At 48.3% G+C, this 23719-nt stretch overlaps 1 protein-coding gene across 1 annotated transcript in view; it reads right to left on the minus strand.

Moving 5' to 3' along the window:
• TMED10 (transmembrane p24 trafficking protein 10) overlaps positions 1–14131 on the minus strand; it is a 21593-nt gene extending 7462 nt beyond the window's left edge. Inside the window, exons 1-3 of the mRNA XM_024192781.1 lie at positions 13886–14131; positions 8461–8581; positions 4384–4457 (exon numbers count right to left, since the gene is read on the minus strand). Coding sequence (XP_024048549.1) covers positions 4384–4457; positions 8461–8581; positions 13886–14098 — 408 coding nt within the window. The 5' untranslated portion in view covers positions 14099–14131. The remainder of the gene's footprint in view (positions 1–4383; positions 4458–8460; positions 8582–13885) is intronic.
• Between the last annotated feature and the right edge of the window lie 9588 nt (positions 14132–23719).

Genomic DNA, 23719 nt, shown 5'->3' on the forward strand with positions numbered 1-23719 from the left:
GGGGCTCAGCAGGGGATGGTCTGGGGTGGGAGTCTGGATGCAGAAGGGTGGGGCTTGGTGGGAAGGTGTGTGTGTGGGTGTGTGTGTGGGGTTTTTTTTGTTTTTTTTTTTCCTGGATGCTCTGGAGGTGGGTCTGACCCAACCCTGGCTCCAGGAAGGCCCATGCAAGGGAAGGGGAAGTCCTTTCTCTCCCCTCCAGCCCAACTGGACCCCAATACATGGTAGGAGCCACTGGCTGGGGCATCCTCAGCCCTGCCACTCCCTCACTCTGGGCACACCACGATACCAAGCAAGAGGGACAGAGTCTTGCACTCACACCCAGCCCCCTGAAGCAGTGTTTTGTGTCTCCCCCAGCTGCTCCCGACGCCCAAACCAGATGCACCCATGTAAGACCGCTGCCTGGGACGGGTGCATGAATTAACTACTCTGCAGGAAGAAAGTAAAATCTGCAGGGAACAATAATTCTGTGCTTGCGCAGAGGTGCAGAATTCCCCCAGGAGTAAAATAGACAGCACAGAGTATTCTGCTCAAGCTGTTTTTTGTGCAGCCAACAGGGGGAGCTCAAACCTGGGGATTCTATAAACAGTGACTTTAAAAAAAAGTAGCAGCAAGAGAGAATGGATTTAAAAAGATATTTAGAATCAGACCAATATTAGCTAATTGATCATTTCAGTAAAGGGCTTTACGCATACCATGCCGCCACCTCCTCAATTAATCCCCTTCCCATACAGTGGCCCACAGCACACCACCTTTCCTAGTAGCTTTGGGTACGTTTACACTGCAATAAAAAACCTGCGGCACCAGGCGCCAAGAGCCCTGGTTAATTGACTCTGGCACGGGCTGCGGGGCTAAAAATTGCAATAGAGAGTTTCAAGCTCAGGCTAGAGCCCGAGCTCTAAAACCCCACAAGGAAGGTGAGTCTCAGAGCCCCGGCTCCAGTCCAAGCATGAATCTCTCCACTGCAGTTTTTAGCCCCGCAGCCTGAGCCCTGAGACAACTGACCCAGGCTCTGAGACCAAGTGCCACAGGTTTTTTACTGCAGTGTAAACATACCCTCAGTGACTAAACCTCTGGTCAGGCACCTGATGAAACAAGTCTAGAAGTGAGAGAGACTCAAGATGACTTCCTCTAAGATGTTGCTCTCCACATCCAGAACTGAAGGATGGCGAATGGGAAGGCTCTGCTGGGAAAAGCCTAAGCTTCTCACTGGGCCAAGCCCTGAACACCCCTTTGCATACTTGCAGGACTGAAGGGGGTTAACAGGTCTCCTTTAGCTGCACTAAAGGAGATCTGTTAATCCGCTGCAAATATACCCAGGGCTTCCAGGGCACCCACCTGTCTGCCATCATGCCACTATTCCATTATTAACGAGCATGGATGTTCTGAGGGCTTGTCTACCGTGGGATTTTTGCAATGGTGCAGTTACACTGGTGCAAACTCGTACCTAGTTGTGCTGTGAAAATGACTTGTACAGGTGCAGCTTACCTGGTTTGAAATTGGGGTAAGCCACACCAATGCCAATCACTTTTTACACTGGTGCTACCCATCTATAACAGGAACTTGCATCTGTCTGAACGACCCCACCCCTGCCCATCCATCCTTCTCTCTCCCCCTAAGACTTAATCAGCCACTTGTCTTTGGGGTAAGAATTTAATTTGATTCACACTTAGAGGGATACTGAAAGCTGAAGTTCTGCAGAAGGCCTCGACTGGCAGCATATTTCAACATGAGGGACAGTAGCACAGTCCTTTGAATCCAGCTCTATGTAATTCACAGACTGAACACTAGGGGGCAATCCTTCCTCTGCCAGCTATGACCGAGCCCTTCATCTCCTTATGTTGTGAATACTTGGAGGTAATGTGCAGTGCCAAGAAAGGAAAGACCTCTTCTGCAGAAGGGGCCCCAGAAATGTGTGTAGGTACTGGACACCCAGCTTCTTCACTGGCCCTTTCTCTGGGCCAAGGAAAGTCAATAGGGCATAGGAGCTGCTGAATCAGGGAGTTTCCCATGTCTGGAGGTCCTGTTTTCACATATTAGAATCGTAGGACTGGAAGGGACCTCAATAGGTCTTCTAGTCCAGTCCCCTGCACTCATGGTAGGACTAAGTGCTACCTAGACCATCCGTGACAGGTATTTGTCTAACCTATTCTTAAAGGCCACCAATGATGGGGATTCCACAGCATCGCTAAGTAACTTGTTTCAATGTTTAGCTACTCTTACAGTCAGAGAGTTTTCCTAATGTCTAATCTAAATCTCCCTTGCTGCAATTTAAGCTCGTTATTTCTTGTCCTGTTCTCAGTGGATAAGGAGAACAATTTATCACCCTCCTCTTTATAACAATCTTTGATGTACTCGAAGACTGTTATGTCCCCCTCAGTCTTCTCTTCTCCAGACTACACAAAAACATTTATTTTTTAATCTTTCCTCTTAGGTCATGTTTTTTAGACCTTTAATCATTTTTGTTGCTCTTCTCTGGACTTCTCCAATTCGTCCACATCTTTCCTGAAGTGTGGTGCCCGTAACGGCACACAATACTCCAGCTGAGGCCATAGCAATGCTAGTCAAGTGGAATAATTTTTTCTCATGTCTTGCTTACAATGCTCCTACTAATATTATGGGAATGCTGCCTCAAGTTCTATTTCAGCCTGACTGTGTGGACTGAGCAAGAGCCTTCTCCCCTGCCCACCCCAGCTGCTAGCACCTCTCCGTGTCTCTTTTCCTTTGGTTACTCTCCTAAAACAAGTGAGGGACACAGAGTGGCAGGAGGATTCTGTATACTGAGTAAACACAGGACAGTTGCACAGCTCCCTCTCGCCTTAATGCTAAGCTTTGCCAGTGGGAGTGATTAGGAATGCCGGCTCACCCACACTCTGCCTAGCAGACACCATGGGGTGGAAACACTGGGGCAGACTCTTAGCCTGAGTCTATTTCTCGATGCCTAATCTCTGGGAGCAGAACCTGACCTGTAGGTGGATAAAGCGAGTCAGCACTGTCCACCGTGGACAGAAAGGAGGGGCAGTGACTTCTGCTTGTGGAAGAAGGGGAGCCTGCAGGGTAACTTGACAAAAAGCTTCTTGGAGAGCAACTCCTTCAGCTTTCTCTGTGGGTGCTGCCTCGGCCCAGCTCTGCACATCAGGTTCACGGCCTAACTCACTTCCCAGCAGGGAAAAGGATGGTCTTTACTTGAGGTACTAGGCTGAGACTTGGGAGATCAAGATTCTTTTCTTGGCTCAGCTACAGGCTTCCTAAATGACCTTTGGAAAGTCCCTTCCCCTCTCTGTGCCTCCACTCTTCATCTGTAAAATGGGAATAATACTTAATCTTTCAAATACACACAATTATAGTCCTGTTATAGTCCCACCTAGACACATTTACCACCAATCCCTATTTTCTCTTCTCCTAGCTCAGTATAATTTGTTAATATCCGGATGCTAGATTCCCAGAACTGGCTGTAGTGTCCCAAGTGCAGTCAGCCCAGAGAGGGCCTGTCCCATCCCTGCTCCAGGATGTGAGGTCTTTACCTACCTACCTCAGAACTGCACTGACCCTTTTTGCTGCCATCTAACACTGCAAACTCCTGCCTAATTTGCTGCCCACTCTACTCCCTGAACCATTCCTGCTTCCCGGGGACATCCTTTCGTGTGGCTTTCAGTTATTATTCCCATTGAACACGTACAAGAGCTTTCCCCAGCTTACGACTGATCTTCCCAGGCACCAGCCCTGCAGGGGTCAAAAGCCAGAAAATACAAGCTTAGAAAAAACCTAACAATTTGCAAGAGAGCTACCAAACTTCACTTCCCTCTCCCTCCCCAAACCAGCTAGTGACTGTCCCAGGTAATTGGTATCCCATGTCCAGGCCCAACAACAGGGCCCCACCTGCAGAAAGGACAGCGAGGCACAATCCTCCTCCCTGCATACTGCTCAGCATGCCTCACCACTTCAAGCCAACACTGCAATTGTCCCTAGAAAGGCAGCTGCCCCCTCCGGGGAGGCTGCGGATCAGCATCTCTCATGGCTGTGAATGGAAATTATAAAGCTTCACATTTAGGAGGCTTTGCCTTTTCCTTGCATTGCCCCCTGCTGTTGGGGCAGCAGAAACTACTGGTGTCAGCCTGTTATTGACTCCAATATCTAAACCCCAAAACCAAGTCATGCTGGCTGGCTGAGAAACTTACCTCTTGGGCCTCGGCCCACCCAGAATTAGAGCAGCAGGGTTTTTTTAGATCTCTACCACATGAGACGCTAATGGAAGCTCCCAGCTGCAGATAGGCTGTCATCATGGCTGGGAAAGCAGTTTCCCATCGCAAGCCCCAGATCCAAACACAGCATCACGTGATTGCTAGGAAGGAGCTCTGAGGTACCGGCAGCAGGCAAGGGACATACCTCCTCATAGTTCTTTGCTTCCACTCCATGCTTCATGTCCAGGATCACGAGCTGGTCCGGCATCCGCCCCGTTCCTGGAAGTGCATTGAAAGGATTCATTGTGTGCAGCTGTCAGGCTGCCAGGAACTCACCAATCCCCCCATTGGAGAGAGATTCACAACACTCCTCCCCCAGCGAGTCTCCAGCCAGCTGCAGAGGCAGCACAGTCCTGCTTAAAATCACAGGACCTTCTGAATGAACCCTGGCTGATGGAAGGGCTCCCGGAGATAATGAGAACAAGCTGTAGCTAAGAGCACTAAGCGCACAGGACACAAGCCGCTGCCAGGCACCAAGACTGTTAAAGTGTGCCCAGACTTTGAATAGGGCTTCCCAAGGCAGGAGACACAGCCACCTCCACTCAGCAGACAGGCTAGAGACACACATGAGTAGAGCAAGCGCTAGAGACAACAGCCACCCCAGGGTGCAGGTCATTGCAAATATGAAGGGTGACAGCCAAAAAACAAGCTGGGGGAGAACAGGGGAGCCTAAAGCCAACAGGCATACAGGGCTACAGCCAACTACCACATATGGGAGAGTGTAGGGGAAAAAGATCACAAGTATACAGGATTTGCCAGGGCATCTCATATTTCAGCCACATCATGCTGCCTGTTCCACCACATCACCCAACTAGGAAGTGTTCGCAGATGAGAGATCCAAATACCCTGTAGCCTAAAGGAAGGTGCCTGGACACCACCAGTTCTAATCTCACCTCTACTGATTATGCACGTCAGAGTCCTTATCAGGAAGCACAGTCAAGGATTCCTTAGGAGATACTCACATATCATTCCCCCAATTTACAAATAAGTTAAATGCAGAGTTACACAAGGTCACTTCAGGCAGAGCTGGGAAAATATCCCAGATCTCTAATATAACAGAGGGCACAAGCTTTATTCCCCTCAGCTACACAAGCTTTCAGAATGAATGCGTCAAAGCTAGGTGTTTGGCTATCCTGCCTCTAACCAACCACTGCTCTAACCATTAGATAACACTTCCCTCCCAGAGCTGAGAACAAAATCCACGATTCCTACTCTCCAACATTCTACTGCTGTCTACAAAAAAGTTGTATAACCCACTGGCAACGTGTGTGTCTTGCACCCTCTTCTAGCGGCTGTTCCACACTGAGTATAATGTATTCCTTTAGCTCAAGCGAGAGATGTCTCTGCTGTGGATCTGAAAGCCCGGGGTTCAAATTTGGGGAGGGGGGGGAAGGTCTTTATGATTGCACAGGATGGAATTTTTTTTTGTCTAGTTCTTGTTTAAAAAACTGGTCAATATAATTCACACAGAGAGGAAAGATCCTTAAAACAGAATTAAAAACCATTATAATCTGCCAGTGACACCATGATACGCAGCAAGCCCTGGTGGTTTCACATTTCAGCAATTTGCCACACATTTTGTTTATGTCATACAGACAGATTTGGAGGCTGAGAGGGAGGGTGGGGAGCTACAGCCAGCAGCCACACAAGGGCCTTCAACGCACGCAGATCAGTGGGGGATTTTTTGCATATTATGTAAATTACAGAAGTTTGGGTGGGGTTTTGGGACCCTCAGGCTGAGGTAAGGAGAGCGAGAAGCCTGGTGGACAGGACAACAAACCTTGAAGCATGAGATGAGGGGAGAGTCACCAAATAGCAGGAAGAGTGAGAGAGCTGATGAGTGCAATAGGGGTGGGGAGCAGGCACTGTGAGGGGTTAACATTTTCAGGGGCTGCCAGATGGTGATCCCCTGGGAGGCTGCTGGGCCTGGGGCCCAGGGTGGTTTCCATTGGGTCCCAAGGACCTTCAATAAACTCCCTGCTCCCTCTTGCAGCTGAGGAATTGGTGGTGTCAAGACGTGAAGCAAAATCAGTGATCCTGGGGTTTTAGAGACTGGGAGTCCTGATTCACTCTGCCCAGGTCCTGCAAAGCCCTTTGTGAAGATGGGGCCTTTCACAGGCCACTTCAGAAGAGCTGCTGGAGTTACCCCGAAGTGGGGAGAGAGTAGCTGGGCTTGGGGCAACTTCACCGGGGTCCACACAACTACTAATGTGCTAGCTCAAAGGGGAAACATGCAAGTTAACCTGTGTCTCTCAGACGAAGCTGTTAAAGGTCTGTTCTCCCCAAAAGGAAGGTAGGAAGAGAACAGGCTGCTCCAGACAGACAGGGTCTCTGTGCTCCTAACGCGGGGTGCCAGGCAGAGAGGGAAGGTGCTGCCCCAGGCTTTGGTGGTGAAGTGATTCTCCAGTCCCCCAGAGAATCCAGCTCCTGCTATTCTATTGCTGGGGGGAATGTGGCTAGTACTCCACACTGGCCTTAATAGCAATTCTGACCTGAGCCTTGTAACACAGCAATTGTCAGAGCAGGGCAAATGGATAAAGGAGGAGGGAAACAGCCTGATGTACACCACCCACACTCAGAGGAGTTGCTAGGAGAGATCCCCATGTCTGGCAAGCTGCCCTGTCCCAGATCCTGGGGCCCTGCACAAGGAGCTGATCTGCCACCTTTCACTTCCTCTTCCCCATTTCTGTGGCTGGGGGTTGAGAAATCCTAGTTGTTCAGAACCCACCTGGCCCAACGGCTCTGCGTTTTCTCCACCAACAGTTCCTGCTGCCCAGCTTGCCCTCCCAGGAAAGCCACAGCTCTGCTAGTGATGAGCTCCTCCCTGGTTGCAACCCCAGCTGCGACTGCTCTGCTCACAGATGCCAAAGGGGTCCAGTAGGAAACCCCTTAACAGGGCTGCAGGGAGAATTATCCAACTGAATTAGCTCAGCAAAATTCAATCAATTCCCCCAGAGCTGACATTCCAGAGGAGCCAGGACCTTCCACTCCAAGAGACTCAAGCCTCCAAAGCGATGGGGGACTGTGCTCCTGGAGGAGCCATCTCTTGAATGAGAAGTAAAATCAAAGCCCTAATTTGGTCAGGATTTTGGTTATAACACCCCGATTCTAATGCAACATGGCACAGGATCTTCAGCATTGCACAAGAATCAGAGTTTTACAACCTACAGCCTGACCAAATCCCAAGCTAGGTTAGCGTCTGCCATTTCAGCTAGTCCTAAACCTGGCGCAGAACAGCTCCTCCATCCTACACCAAAGTGCCTGCATTTAGGTCGGGGGTGGGAGTGAAGCAATCTCTATGGCCAGTCCGCAAAGCTCTCTGGGATCCTGTAGGATAAGGCATAAGAGGAATGGGATCACAAAAGGGGAACCATTGCAGAGACTGTGAGAAGAGGTGAGCACCCCAAGTCGAAGTAAGGCTACAGCAGGGATCAGATCAGCCTTCCCCAGATTGGGGTTGGAACCCACATGCCTGCGGTTTTCAGGGTGTTTGTTCTGAACTTGATCCCAGCTACTCAGCAGAGAGAGTGGCAAATGCGTCACACTCACAGGAAACGGCAGCCCCAGTGCTCGTTAGGCAACTGTCCCTACAGCACAAGGACAGGACTGACGTCCTGCTCACTTCCTCTTCCCTCCGTCAAAGGATCACTCAAAGGAAGGGACACCCTGTGCAACCACAGGCAACTATCGCAGGGTGCTGCAACCACTCTGGGAAGGGGCTCCCAGCCCAGCCCAGCCCAGGGCTGCTGCCACAGGGTGCACCCAAGAAAGGGACCACGCTCTACCACCAAAGAGGAGGAGGAAGAAGTGGGCAAATGGGGAGGACAAAAGGGTATCAGCCTACTCTGTGCTGCCAGAATTGGGATGTGAGGAGAGGCAGCATGGGAACAGCACTTCTGGGATGCCCACCTGCTCCTACAGTCACCATCACAATTCCCTGTCGGTGACCCCATTCCTCTTGTGCCTGGGCCTGAAGCATCCCATAGTGCTCTGCAGGTGAGCCACAAGGATCGTTTCACCCCCAACCCTAATGCAAGCGACAGCTGTTCTGCACCAGTAACACGAAACTCCTCATCCCAGAGGAGCCCATTCCTCTCAGCATGAAGAATCCCAAAGTGCTTTGCAAACTGGAAGTTGAAATTGCTTCACCCCGACTCCTCACCCAACATACTCCACCAAGAGCAAGGAAGAGGGAGGGCTTGGAGCAGCTTTCTGCACTCACCCACAGGGAGCTTGCTCTCGAAGCAAGCCTCGAACATATCATAGTCTTCAGTGGTGAAGGCGAACTTGCCCTTAGTGGCATCCTCCTTGGAGTAGAGGATGTGTCCAGCTGAGTCAGTTATCTGTAGGAGAGACAGACAGCGAGAGTGGCTCAAGCACCGTCGCAGGCAGGAGCACAGTCCCTCAATGACACATGGACAAACTTAACAGGCTCTTCCTGGGCCCTCTTTAGGGTTTGCTGCAGTTTGCGTCCATCTGCCCCATTTCAATTCCTCTCCTCCCCCAGGCTGGCAAAAACAGCAGGCTTCTAAGATCTGATTTCACTGGTTTTTTAGTTAAAACATCTTGGACACAGACTAATTTAAGTTGTCTAATTCCCTGAATCCTTGTTCATTGCCTCCTTAGTTTCTCCTTACATGCTAGGATTGTAAATTCCCAAAGCAATGCTTAGCAAAGCACAGAGATTCTCTGGCTCCTACAGCGAGAGGTAACGAGGGACAAACAGAACGGACTCTCCAGCAGCAGAACTGCAGAAGGGGCATATGTGCACCATTAGAGCCAAATGCCAATACGCCCTGAGCTGGGCAATGTTTGGATGCCAAGGTCTGTAGAAGTGGCACTTCACAGCACAGCTCAGAGGCAGGACTGCAGATCAGACAGACTATATACGTAGAAGGAGTAACTGCTAATTTGTGCGCTATCACAAAATTATTTAGATTAGTCAAATCTAGAGACGGTTCTAACAAAGTTACATTAATTGACAGCACAATGGCAGGTGCCACTCAGGAAAGACATCACCGTGTACAGCTTAACTAAAACCTCTTCTCAGTGTGCAGCAGTGCTAAAAAAAAAAAAAAAGCAGCAAACAAATATGCCAACTGATATAGTGAAGGTTTTAACATCACTGTATAAATCAATGGTATGCCCTTATGTAGAATGCTATTCAGATATGATGATTCCCCCTATCTCAAAAGACATAGCAGAAATAAAGGGGTGCTGAGGTGATGAGAAGTCTAGAAAGTCTTCCAAATGAAGACATTGAGACCATTGAGACTTACAAAGGAGATAAGAAAACACAACAAAGACACACAAAACAGTCAATGAAATGGAAAGGGAACATATTTACAACTGAAAGGAAATACTTTTTCTATTAACACAACACCTAATTAACTCCCTGCCAGAGAATATCATTGAGGCCAAGAGCTTAGTAGGATTCACAAGAGGTTCAGATATTTATATGGATAATGAGAACAACCAGGTTCATTAGACAAGTTAAAAATAATAAGGGACATAAACTCTCATGCTAAAGAGTATAAGCCATAACTGGCAGGAGGTTAGGAAGAAACTTCCTCTGTGGGCAGGTTATTTCATAATTGTCTATTATGGGGTTTTTTGCACCTTCCTTGGAACTATGTGGTACTTGTCAGTTTCAGAGACAGGAGGCTGGACTAGGTGAATCACTGCTTTGGTACTGCAGTTCCTATTCAGAGCTTCATCTTAATCCAAGCAGCAGAGTGACTACAAGGTACACTCGGTCAGCTTCTTGCTTAGCCTACCCTGCATACCATTCACAGAACAACTATGATTAACCAAATTCAAATTATTCAGGATGATATTGTATTGAGTCTGCACATTGGAGTCCGGTGAAGGAAACAAAGAAAAGGACCTACTTTAAAGGGTCCCTTGTATTTGGAGTACTGCCTTTTAAAGTTGACTGGGATTCTCACGGCTGTACTCTGGGGAAAGCTCTGAGTGCTATCTTTCCACAAAAGAGGTTGTGGGGTACACAGGCCTGACCCCTTTTTGCCTTGTCTCTAACACTAGGAGCAGAATGCCGGGGTGGGGTGGGGTGGATAAGCGTTCAAATCGCACTCCCCGCATCAGTAGCCAGCCAGGGCCGGGGAAGCTAATGATCTGACCAGTGGACCAAATTCGGTGATGAATCCTGATCATGTGCCACCTGAGGCACGTTGCGCATATGCTAAGAAGAAGCAGAGTGCCCAGAAGTAGCATTTTAGACAGTGGCAGCTCTGCTGTCTGCTTCCATCGGTATTGGATACCCGTCATTCAGACTCAGCCAGACACATTACCCATCAAGCTGGGTGTGAGGGGGAAGCAGCTTATAGCCCAGCCAACACTCTTGTGGAAGGACAGGCTAACCCGAAAGGGATTCTTCTTAATGTTCAAACGTTATTTACAGTAATGCCATCCCTTACAGACAAAGCATTGTTCTCTGTCTTGACAAACAGCCCATCAATTCCCCACACTGCCGGCTTAAACAATGAGACAGCCACATGTGACCAGGCCCAAGCGGGACGTCATCCACCCAAGAGCATCCACTCTGCAGCCAGCTGGCGCATTGTGCAGATTCCTCAGGAACAGAGAGTACCACTGTTAGTGTTGGGATTTCACAAACACACAGGGCCCAGCTCGGTGACAGGAACCATCTTCAATACAACACACAGTAACTACCAACTTCCTACACCCTGGTGACCTAGTGCTGGGAAGCTGCTCTGACAACCTGACCTTCCAGGCTGTGGGGAAGGTGCCACCTGGAGACATCCTGTCCTAAGCAAATCCCCCTGCCCCCACTTCACAAACACACCCAATAGAAAAGGAGCCCAAACCTAGCATCTTTAGAACACAAGTGTTGGCCACAGCAGTCCTGCATGACAAGGGAAGGGGACAAGAAATGCTACAGACTATTACCAAGCCTGAAGTGCTGCAAGGAGGAGGGGACGATTTTCAACCCAAGCTTGTTTAACATTCTAATAAAATAAATCACATTTCCCTCTGCCAGTGATACTAACCTCAATGCCCCATAAGGCAGCAAAGCCAGAATGCAACCCTGGCCCAAGAGTAATGCTGCATCAGGGACCTGGCTTTCTGTGGCAGACATAAGTCTCAGAAGAGGAAATGGAATCAGATGAACAAAGGACGCGCAAGCAAAGAACCAGGAGACACTGGATCACTGAGTGAGAACAGAGGAGAGAGCACAGTTCTGAAAAGGCTGCAAAGCACAAACTCTGCTCGTACGGGGCTCTATAACCCACCACACCACCATGAGCTTTATATATGCCATGTGTTATCAAAAAACAACTGCAGAAATATTTGAGTTCTTAAGCCACTGTGTATCCATCCTTCTTACAATGAATCCAGAATGCAATGAATGTACAGAGCTGAGGCAGAGAGGGAGAGCGAGCTTAGGCCAGATCTACACTAAGGGTATGTCCAGACTACCCGCCGAATCGGGTAGTAATCGATCTATAGGGGATCGATATATCGCGTCTTGTCTAGACGCGATATATCGATCCCCGAACGCGCTCCCGTCGATTCCAGAACTCCACCAGGGCGAGCGGCGGTAGCGAAGTCGATGGGGGAGCCGCGGCCGTCGATCCCGCACCGTGAGAACCCGAGGCAAGTCGAAATAAGATAAGTCGACTTCAGCTACGCTATTCCCGTAGCTGAAGTTGCGTATCTTACATCGATCCCCACCCCCAGTGTAGACCAGCCCTAAAAAGTGAGGTTGAACCAGCTAGTCACTCATGAGTGTGAAAAACCCTGAGGGACATAGTTAAGCTGAACTGTGGACCTCGCTACCGCCTCTCAGGGAGGTGGATTAATTAAAGCGACTTGAGAACCCCTCCCATCACTGTAGTGAGCATCTACACGGAAGTACTAGAGCGGTGCAGTTCCAGCAGTTTAAGTCTAGACATAGCCTAACATTTAATAAAATTAAAAATGATGTAAAAGAGCCTTTCTAGACATAAAAGTAGCATAAGGGCTGATATCCTGGGACCTTCCTGGGTTCAAGGCAGATGTTGTGTCCCTCACTGTGAAGCTGGGAATCTTCCCTTTCCACTGGGATAATGCTTCTTTTTCTGGCCCTGAGGATTCATAAGATATTGTACTTAAGTTTATCACAAATTCTCAAGCCTTCTGGACCTCAGGCAGGGACAATTAGGGGGGAAAATTCCACATTTAAGAAGAAGCGTGTCTCTGACAAACTGATTCACAAGGTGACACCACCGCTCGGGTGGGTGGGAGGGAGGTGACAGTGAAGTTAGAAGGGGCCACCAGAGAGGACATGTTATTGGGTGGGATGCAAGCAAGACTGTCAAAGCTGCATTAGAATGGCAGTTTGTCACGTGGATGGTGTATGTGTATTATTCGTGCACACACTGCTTGGCCTTAACCTCAGCTCCAACAACCCTTTCACGTCCTCTCGCGTCCTCCTTGTGCTCCCACTTCTGTGCTTTCTTCCTCACATGGAATGCCCTCCAAGCGCTAGTGCGCCAAACTGCCACCCTCCCTTCAGTAAACCTGCCACTAACACCCCTGGCAACAGCAAGATGGAATAGTCTCCACATAATGCTATCTCCATGACCTTCTCAATACCGCTACACTGTGCCACATGCAGAGAGCGAGCCCTGGTGTGGCCCTGTTACTGTAACCCTCTTCCCATCTGTATTCCCACTGTGCAATGTGAAGAGTGAACCCCAGCATCACTGTTGCTGTCACTCTCCCCCCAGTGCACAGAGATCAAGCTGCACGTGGCCCTGTGGCTGTGACCAATCCTCCCAGTGTGCCATTTCCACAGACTTGCATCTGAAGAAGTGAGGTTCTTACCCACGAAAGCTTATGCTCCCTATACTTCTGTTAGTCTTAAAGGTGCCACAGGACCCTCTGTTGCGATTTCCACAGAGTGAACCTCGATATGTCCCTACGGCTGTCACCCATCCCCCAGTGAGCCACGTGCACAGAGTGAACCCCAGTGTGGCTCTACGGCTGTGGCCCATCCCCCAGCGTGCCATGTGTAGAGTGAACCTGAACGTGGCTCTATGGCTGTGACACATCCCCCCAGTGTGCCACGTGCAGACTGAACCCCTAAAGCTGTCAGCCTTTCCCCAGTATGGCCATGTGCACTGCGTGAACCTCAGTGTGGCCCTATGGCTGTGGCCCATTCCCCCAGCGTGCCATGTGCACAGAGTGAACCTCGACATGGTTCCATGGCTGTGACACATCCACATCAGGGTTCACTCTGTGCACATGGCACACTGGGGGGCTCTATGGCTGTGACCCCTCCACACCAGCGTGCCATGGCACGGAGTGAACCTCAACGTGGCCCTATGGCTGTGATACATTCCCCCCCCCAAAAAAAAACAACATGCCATGTGCACAGAGTGAACCGCAATGGGCCCTGTGCCTGGTCCCCTCCCGGCGTGTCTGTGGCAATGGGGTCGCGGGGGGGGGGGGGGCACTTCCTTCCGTGGGTCCCGCAGAGCTCAGCTTAGGGCCGAGTCGCGCCGCTTCCCGACCCGAGCAGGCCCGGCCTGATCCGGGGAACCGCTCCCCCGACGGGACTGTCCACGGGGACGGGTCGGGGCTGCCCCTCGGCCCGGCCGGGCCCCGGCCGCCCCCCGCACCTTGAGATTGGCGGACGGGCCGCTGGCCGCCCCCGGCGGGACCCCGATCTCGTACTCGCCGGTGACCAGCGTGTCGCGGTGGATCTCCTCGCGCAGGCACTTGCGGGCCTTGCCCGGCAGCTGGAAGGAGATGGGCCGCGCCGGGCCCAGGAGCAGCAGGAGGAGGGCCAGGGCCGGGCCGAGCCGAGGGCAGCCGGGTACAGGCAGCGGCATGGCGGCGGATCCGGGTCCCACAGGCCGCGCTCCCTCCCCCGCACCATGTGACCCGCCGCCGGCCCGCCTGCGTGAGAGGGAGGGGGCGCCCGTGGCACAGGAGGAAGGGGGGGTAATGTTTTGGGGGGATTCGGGGGGAGGGCAAAGCCGTGGGGCTGAGGGCTTGTCGGGGAGAGCAGGGGCGGGTATGGGAGAAAGCAGGGGAAAGGAAGCAGGGCATTAGGGAGAGCCTGTGGGTGGAGGACGGGATTGGAGACTTTGTGGTGGAGGGCGGCATTAGCTGTGTGGTAATGTTAAAAGTTGAAGCTGACCAGGTGATAAAATAGAGCAATGAGCCCCCCAGACGACAACTGACTGAACCTATGAGAGAGACAGACAGAATCAGAGAAATGTGGGGCTGGAAGAGCCCTGGAGCGCTCAGCAAGTCCAACCCCTGCACTGTGGCAGGACCACATAGCCCATCCCTGACAGGGGTCTGGCCAACCTGTTTTTAAAAACCTCCAGTGATGGGGGTTCCACGACCTCTCTTGGAAACCTCTTCCAGAGCTTTTAAACTGCCCTTGTAGTTAGAAAGTTTTTCCTAATATTTGATCTAAATCGTCCTTGCTGCAGATGAAGCCCATTACTTGTCCCACATATCATGGCCATTGAGAACCCAGTTGATCACAGTCCTCTTTATAACAGCCCTTAACATATTTGAAGACTATCAGGTCCTCCCCCAGGTCATTTTTTCTTAAGACTAAACATGCCTATTTTTTTTAACCTTTCCTCATAGGTCAGGTTTTTTAAACCTTTTATCTTTTAGGTTCCTCTGCTATGGACTCTCACCAGTTTGTCTGTATCTTTCCTAAAGTGTGGCGCCCAGAACTGGACACAGTACTCCAGCTGAGGCCTCACCAATGCAGTGCTTAATTTTAATCAGAGAGGTGCCAAGGCACAAGCAATTAGGTGCTGGGGCTCAAGCAATTTTTTTACATTCATAACTGATGCAGCAAGCCCAGAGGTACCGGGGCTATGAACTGCCAAGCTTAGAGGTGCCGGTGCTCAACCCTGGCAAGCCCTGGCACAAATTAAGCACTGCGTCAATGACAAGTAGAGCAGGACAATTACCTCCTGTGTCTCAGGCTATATCTACACTTAAACGCCAGTAGCACTTCAGTGTAGACCAGGAATGGGCAAAGTACAGCCTGGGAGCTGCATCCGGCTCTCAGACATTTTAATCTGGCTCTCAAGCTCCAGCCGGGGAGCAGGGTCTGGGCGTTCCCCACTCCAGCTGGGGAGTGGGGTCGGGGCCTTGCCCCGCTCCGTGTGTACCATGGCTCCGCGTGGCTCCCGGAACAGCAGTATGCTCCCCCTCTGGCTCCTACACGTAGGGGCAGCCAAGGGGCTCTGCACGCTGCCCATGCCCCAAGCACCACCCCCGCAGCTCCCATTAGCCGGGAACCACGGCCAATGGGAACTGCAGGGGCAGCACCTGTGGATGGGGCAGCGTGTGGAGCTGCCTGGCTGTGCCTCCGCATAGGAGCCAGAGTGGGGACATGCCGCTGCTTCTGGGAACTCCTTGAGGTAAGCACCACCCTGACCTCCTCCCACGCCCCAACTCCCTGCCTCAGCCCTGAACCCCTTCCTTCCCTCTGAACCCCTTGGTCCCAGCCCAGAGCACCCTCCTACACCCCAAACCCTCATCCCCAGCCACACTCCAGAGCCCACACTCCCAGCTGGAGCCCTGACCCCCCCCTGCACACCAACCCCCTGCCCCAGCCCGAACCCCCTCCTCCCACACTCTCAACTCTTCATTTCTGGCCCCACCACAGAGCCCACACCCCCAGCCAGAGCCCTTACCTCCTCCCGCACCCCAGCCCCCAATTTCGTGAGCATTCATGGCCCACCATACAATTTCTGTACCCAGATGTGACCCTCAGGCCAAAAAGTTTTCCCGCCCCTGCTGTAGACACTACAGCGATGGGAGGGGTTCTTTCATCATTGTAATAAATTCACCTCCCCGAGAGGCAGTAGCTAGGTTGACGGAAGAATTCATCTGTTGACCTAGCACTGTCTACATGGGGACTTAAATCAGCTTAACTATGTCCCTCAGGGGTGTCAATTTTTAACACTCCTGAGCAACATAGCTTGGTCAATCTAATTTTCTAGTGTAGGTCAGATCTTACATATATGACACTCCTGTTAATGCTATATCTAACTTATCTAAATATTCTTTAACCTGTCCTTTTCCTGTTTTGGCTTGCATTCCTTCTCCTGTTGTTAATATTAATTGTGCTGCATAACTGGTCACCATTAACCTTTTCAGTGAAAACTGAAACCAAATAGGCATGAAATCCCTCAGCTTTCTTCCTGTTATCAGTTATTAGCTCTCCTTCCCACCTACATAGAGGGCCTACACTTTCCTTCATCTTTCTATTGCTCCAAATGTATTTAAAGAACCTCTTCTTATTTCCTTTTGTCCCGTGCTAGATGTAACTCATTTTACTTAGCCTTTCTGATTTTGTCCCTGCATGCTTGTACTATTCTTTTGTATTCCTCCTTACTAATTCATCCATGTTGTTGAAGGATTCCCTTTTTGTTTTTCAGGTCATTAAAGAGCTCCTGATGCATCCATATTGGCCTTTTGCTATTCTTCCTATTTTTCCTTTGCATCAGGATAATTTGCAGTTTTGCCTTTAATGTTGTCTCCTTGAGAAACTGCCAGCTCTTCTGAACTCCTTTATCCCTTAGATTTTCTTCCCACAGGACCTTAACTACCAGCTCTCTCAATTTGTTAAAGTCTGCTTTTTTGAATTCCGTTGTCCTTATTCTGCTGCTTCTCTCACTTCTTCCTTTCTTTACCATCATGAAATCTATTTCATGATCACTTTCACCCAAATTGCCTTCCACCTTCAGATTGGCTACTAATTCCTCCTTTTTGGTAAGAATCAAGTCTAGAATGGCTGTCCTTCTGGTTACTTCTTCCACTTTCTGAAACAAAAAATTGTCCCCAATACATTCCAAGAACTTACTGGAAATTTTGTGTTTTGCCATATTACTTTTTTAATGGATATGTAGCTAGTTAAAGTTCTCCATTACTATTAGCTCTTGTGTTTTGGATATTTCTGTTATTTGTTCTAGAAATGCCTCAGCCACCTCCTCTTCCTGATTTGGTGAGCTATAGTAGACCTCTACCATGTTGTCATCCCTATTTTTTGCCCCTTTTATCATTACCCAGAGACTTTCAACTGGTCTGCCTCTCACATCCTTCTGGACCTCAGAACAAGTGTATACATTCTTGATGTATAGTGTACCACCTCCTCCCTTTTTATCCTGTCTGTCCTTCCTGACCAAGTTGTTCCCACCATACCTATAGTCCAGTTATGAGACCTATCCCACCAAGATGGCAGAGATGGCATTGTGCTGTGTAGCTGCCTGCTACTGGATCTGGAATGACCGCTGCTGACAAATGGACACAGGCCATGAAATGCTGAACAATGTGTATATCCCAATTCTGAGCTGATCTTACCTAGCTCTGACAGATTCCTGAGGGTTTGAGTTTTTTTATACTTTGGCAATATTTGCCTACTTTGTTCTGCCTCATTGAATTGATTGTGTTAACAGTATGATCACTGTTACATAACCGAACAGATTAAAGATCCAAAAGATTTGAAATAGGATATTGAAAGCAGGAGCTATCCCATGAGCAGGGCTGGCTCCTGGCACCAGCTTAGCAAGCAGGTGCTTGGGGCGGCCAAGGGGAAGGGGCGGCACGTCCGGCTCTTTGGTGGCAATTCGGTGGCGGGTCCCTCGGTCCCTCTCGGAGGGAAGGACCTGCTGCCGAATTGCCGCCAAAGAAGAAAGCGGCACGGCTGAGCTGCCGCCGATCGCGATCGCGGCTTTTTTTTTTTTTTCCCGCCGCTTGGGGCGGCAAAAACCCTGGAACCGGCCCTGCCCATGAGAACAACTGCAAGAACATTTTCAGATGCAAATTAAGGGTTTTGGCAGGTCTGCGGAAAGTGCAAAATTTTGTACCTCCACCTTCCCTTTTGTTAGCTGCATGTTTAAGTGACTTCCTTTTGGGACTGCTTCAGCATAGGAAGTGTGCCGAAGCATTACATCCCATGTCTTTGAGGAGCTGGATGGAATGGAATTAAGTAATTTTAATCTACTATGGGATGAAAATGATCAACACCACAATGTGAAACTGCATATGCAGTCTGCGAAAGAAAAGGCCCTTAAACAGAAATTTGAAAAGAAAATTGAACAAGATGAAGTGCTAGATTGGACTGAATGAGATTTGTTCTGCAGGACATAGGGTCAGTGGCAAAGAATTCCCCCAAAAGGAGACCTTACAGAGGTAACAAATGAGTGGTCCACTCAAAATGCTCCTTGAGGACATTACAGCATGGCACTGTGGGATGATTGACAAGAGCTTTTAGGAGTTCAAAAAAGTTGTCACTGAAACACCTGTAGTGAGATATTTTGAGATTAGCAAAGAATCTAAGACTGAAATTGATGCACATGCATGTGGGTTGGATGCTGTCCTGCAACACAATTGTTCAGTGACAGATGACTAAAACACAACAGATCTATGTTCAGGGCCGGCTCCAGGGTTTTTGCCGCCCCAAGCGGCGCAAAAAAAAAAAAAAAAAAAAAAACACACAACCGCCATCTCCGGCGGCAATTCGGCGGGCGGTCCTTCGCCCCGAGCGGGAGTGAGGGACCGTCCGCCAAATTGCCGCTGAATAGCTGGACATGCCGCCCCCTCTCCGGAGTGGCCGCCCCAAGCACCTGCTTGGCAAGCTGGTGCCTGGAGCCGGCCCTGTCTATGTTCAGGTTGAAGAATAAATGCTAGCAATTATTTCTGGTAGTTAGAAGGGTTTACAGCTGAGACAGAAACAGAACACAAACCATTGCAGTGTAACCCATTGCCTAGGCTTCAGAAAATGATAATGAAATTCCAAAAGTACTCGTTAAATGTGGAATTCAGGCTTATTGAGGGCATTATAGTTGAGCTTGGCAGAATTAGATTTTTATTTTTTTATAATTTTGACAGATAATATGAATGTTTCTTTTTAAGCTTTTTTATTATGGATTTAAATGTTCACAGTTGCACAAAATTATGGGGTTTTAGCATTTTTCCAATGTCTTTTTAAATTTTCATATGTCCAAGAAATTATGGGGGGGTGCAGACAATAATTATTTAGTGACAGTAAGTGTTGAGATTCAAAAAGTTGAAGCTTTATAACGATTAAAACACAAATTGTCAACATCACATCAAAATATACCAAGTAAATATCCATAAATCAAACTCTATGTTCTCAAGCAGCATTTGGCTTACTTTGCCTCTCTGTAAATTTCTGTTGTTATTGATGGAAACATTTTTTCATGGTTTTGTATGTGTATGCTGAAATTGACGTTTACTGACATTTACCAATAAAAATCTAATTCTTCCAAATCTAATTATAGTGGATCTGCTTTCAAGAGAATGTATAAATACTGAAAGCAAGGTGCTGTAGGAAGAAAAGGTTGAAGTAAACATGACTCAAGTACTATCCATTTTTTAGACAAAATTTGACAAGCTCAAACAACAAACACAAAATCAGCCAATATTGTAAAAGTCTGAGAAAGTAATTCTAGATGGATGGCCAATAGAAAAAGTCCACGCACCTCCAATCTCAGAGTCCTTTTGGAACTATAGAGATGTAATTGCTGCATATGATGAGATTCTGTACAAAGGACATTATGTTATAATACCGCACAGCATGGGGGATGAGAACACTAAACATAACCCAAAATGAGAAATGTAAAAACGAAGCCTGAGGTGTTGTATTCTGGCCAGGCATGAATGCAACAATCTAAGATAAGGTATCTGCAAATGAGATCTACAACAATAAAAACAGATACCAATGCAAAAGAACCGCATGAGATTCCTCGATTGCCTTTAGTCTGAGATTGGAGTAGGCCTATTTAAATTAAGCAGGAAAGATTAGTTCTTATTAGTGGGCTATTTTTTTTTTAAATTATCTGTTGCATACCATATTAAGTAACAATGTAACACCATATTATAAAACACAGTTTGTTCACTATGGGATTGCAGATGAGTCAATACAACCTTAAGTATCGGGGGTAGTCGTGTTAGTCTGTATCCACAAAAACAGTGAGTCCGGTGGCACCTTAAAGACTAACAGATTTATTTTGGCATAAGCTTTCGTGGGTAAAAAACCTCACTTCTTCAGATGCATGGAGTGAAAGTTACAGATGCAGGCATTATATAATTACACATGAAGAGAAGGGAGTACCTCACAATTGTTGACAGGGCCAATTCAATCAGGGTGGATGTAGTCCACTCCCAATAACAGATGAGGAGGTGTCAATTCCAGGAGAGGCAAAGCTGCTTTTGTAATGAGCCAGCCACTCCCAGTCCCTATTCAAGCCCAAATTAATGGTGTTAAATTTGCAAATGAATTTTAGTTCTGCTGTTTCTCTTTGAAGTCTGTTTCTGAAGTTTTTTTGTTCAAGAATAGTGACTTTTACATCTGTTATAAAGTGTCCAGGGAGATTGAAGTGCTCACCTACTGGCTTTTGTATGTTACCATTCCTGATGTCCGATTTGTGTCCATTTATTCTTTTACGTAGGGACTGTCCGGTTTGGCCAATGTACATGGCAGAGGGGCATTGCTGACACATGATGGCATATATAACATTAGTAGATGTGCAGGTGAATGAGTCCTTGATGGTGTGGCTGATGTGGTTGAGTCCTCTGATGGTGTCGCCAGAGTAGATATGGGGACAGAGTAGGCAACGAGGTTTGCTACAGGGATTGGTTCCTGGGTTGGTGTTTCTGTGGTGTGGTGTGTAGTTGCTGGTGAGTATTTGCTTCAGGTTGGGGGGTTGTGTGTAAGCGAGGACTGGCCCGTCTCCCAAGGTCTGTGAGAGTGAGGGATCATTAACTTTGCCTTGTCACAGGCTCTTCCAACTTCCTTATAGTTAAAACTCACTGAAATCTTGTGGTTGGACTACACTGTCTTTTAAAAAAAAAAAAATAGGATTAATATTTTTTTCCATTATTCTACATAGCTGAAAGTTTCTTCTTCAGGAGAAACCTTATGCTATGTAATTCTGATTAAGATACGATAGTGTTTGTGGAGCCAGATTAGACTAAACTGATTTTTAAAGGCACATTAGATTTTTAATTTTTTTTCACCAGGAGTTGACCAAGGAGGCAGGAAACCCCTTCAGTTTTGTTTTTAGGATCACAGCCTGAAAGACTACAGCAAGTGCATTTAATGCCGTTGTGTTGGAACAATGCTTGCTTTTGACTATCCCAGTCACACCCAGACTGTTGGCTTTCATCATTTCTCAGGGCATCTATCCTCTCTATTTATGTACAGTATTGCCATGCTTCTAGAATGATGCAGAGAAAGGCACTGATTGCAGGAATATGCACAGGAGGTAGAGGAAAAATCCACCAAATTACAGAATATTAAACAAAATATCCAGAGTCCCCAATGTTTTAGCTTGGAACAGGTGTGTCACTTTATTGTCCATATTTCTTAAAGGACCTATTTTTAATTCCTCTGCTAATTAACAGAGGCACTTTATCAATTCTCAGAAAGTTCATTCTGTACCCAAAGAGTGAATGCTGTAATTTTGGGGAGGGTACATGCTATTTTTCATATACATCTCTACCCCGATATAACGCGACCCGATATAACACAAATTTGGATATAACGCGGTAAAGCAGTACTCTGGGGAGGCGGGGCTGCGCACTCTGGCAGATCAAAGCAAGTTCGCTATAACGTGGTTTCACCTATAACGCGGTAAGATTTTTTGGCTCCCGAGGACAGCGTTATATCGAGGTAGAGGCGTATAATAAAGAAGTTGAATCACTACTTTAAATGCAAAACTTTGTAAATATGGAGTCACTACTGATGCCTTCATAATAATATCCCCATATCACTGTGGGAACAAGTTGTATTAAACTTACTGTATATGGAGTGCAAGGACACCGTGTATTTCAAAGGAATCTGTATGCCAGGGACAAACACAGATGCAGTAAATAGTACCAAGCTGAGCTTTACATAGAAGGCCACGCTGAATGGATCTATCTAGATTGCAGCCACATCTGTGCTACTCAAAAATGCCTTGCTGGTTATTTGCAGACCTATATTAGGCACAGCTCTCTAACAACCTCCTAAGAGTGGGCAGCATCTAACTGGTGGGCTGCAAAAATTCCCAGTACATTTAACAGCAGGGCAGTTGCATACTACACAGCTGTAGGATGCTTGGAAGTAGAGGAGGCAATTAAATAGCATGTTTGTTGGATGTCATCCACAAGCTGCACTCTGTGGTGACTTGAGTGTTAGATTATCAATATTCCCCCTTAGGAAAAGAGGAAGTTGGCCTAGTGAGGACTGAATCAGCAGGACACATTCATACCCTCTGCAGAGATCAATGTGCAAGAAGGCAGGAATGGGAAGCAGTGAATGAGGACTGGGAAGTCCCTTTTCTCCATAGGCACATGAGGGGTGCACTTGTCCCCGGCAGAAAGTCAGCATGGCACGTGGAGACAGGGAGTATTAATAACCTTTCTAAAGAGAGACTTCTCCCGGGCTTGGTGTCTCATCCAGACCACAACAGATGTTGCGACTGTGCAAATGTGCAACTTCTGCATTCTGGAGTTCCCTAGGCAGGGACAGGCTCAGCAACTGGGCTGGGTTTAGGACCTGGAAGAGAGAAATAGAAGTCTCAGAGACACTGATTTTATCCATGGCAGTCAGTGGCAAAACGGCATCCCTAATTGTAGCCATCAAAGACAAATGGCCCTGGTGAGGTCTAAAGCGGTGTTGAGAAGAATGTGGTTAACAGTTTCACACTCATTAATGTCTGAGATGGACGTGGAGACAAAAGCAGCAGTAGTCTTGTAGCTGCAGTAAGGATGTAAACAAGGGTGTAGGGATGGATAAGCAGGTAAAGCAATGGAGGCCCATTTGCCCTGCCATGGGACTAGGAGGAGCTGATTAAGTGTGAAGAGACAGGAGCAGCATGGAAGATAGTTTTGCCCTGCAGTGGGAATGGAAAGGCTCCAGAGACCCTCCTTAATGTCAGCTGGGCATGGGGAACAGGTGCCTAGTGCCTCCGTACTGGGGAAGGCGATGAAGTTCATTCCAGTGCCAGCTTTGTACCTGAGTCAGCTCTGAGTCAGGAAGGCAGCTTTGGGGCTGGGGGATTTCCAGGGGGCTGTAAAGGCTGAAATCCCCTGGGATGTCAGACTAGACAGGGTGCTCTTCCCTCTGACCTCACTAGGAGCCTCTGCTTCCTCTTTGTGCAGGGAGCTCCAGCTGCCAGTGCAGGTTATTTCTGGGTGTAGGGACAATTGTGAATGAGCAACGTTTGAGGCACTCCTGTTTGCCAAAATCCCCATTAGACCACACGAGTGCCAGGGCTCCTTGCCACTGTTCAAGGGAAGAGTATTCATTCCCGAGATCTTCCTAATGAATTAAATATCCTGTGGGAGCCTGGCTCCAGTGCAAAGCTCATATGTGTACCCTGCTCCCCAAGGGCATTCTCAGGAGAATCCCAGCCACTAAACTGTAGCAGAGGTTGCAGATTATCTCTGCCCCCTGTCCATCT

The sequence above is a fragment of the Terrapene carolina genome, unplaced genomic scaffold (genome assembly GCF_002925995.2).
Source record: "Terrapene carolina triunguis isolate 2854851 unplaced genomic scaffold, T_m_triunguis-2.0 Scaffold96, whole genome shotgun sequence".
NCBI lineage: Eukaryota > Metazoa > Chordata > Testudines > Emydidae > Terrapene > Terrapene triunguis.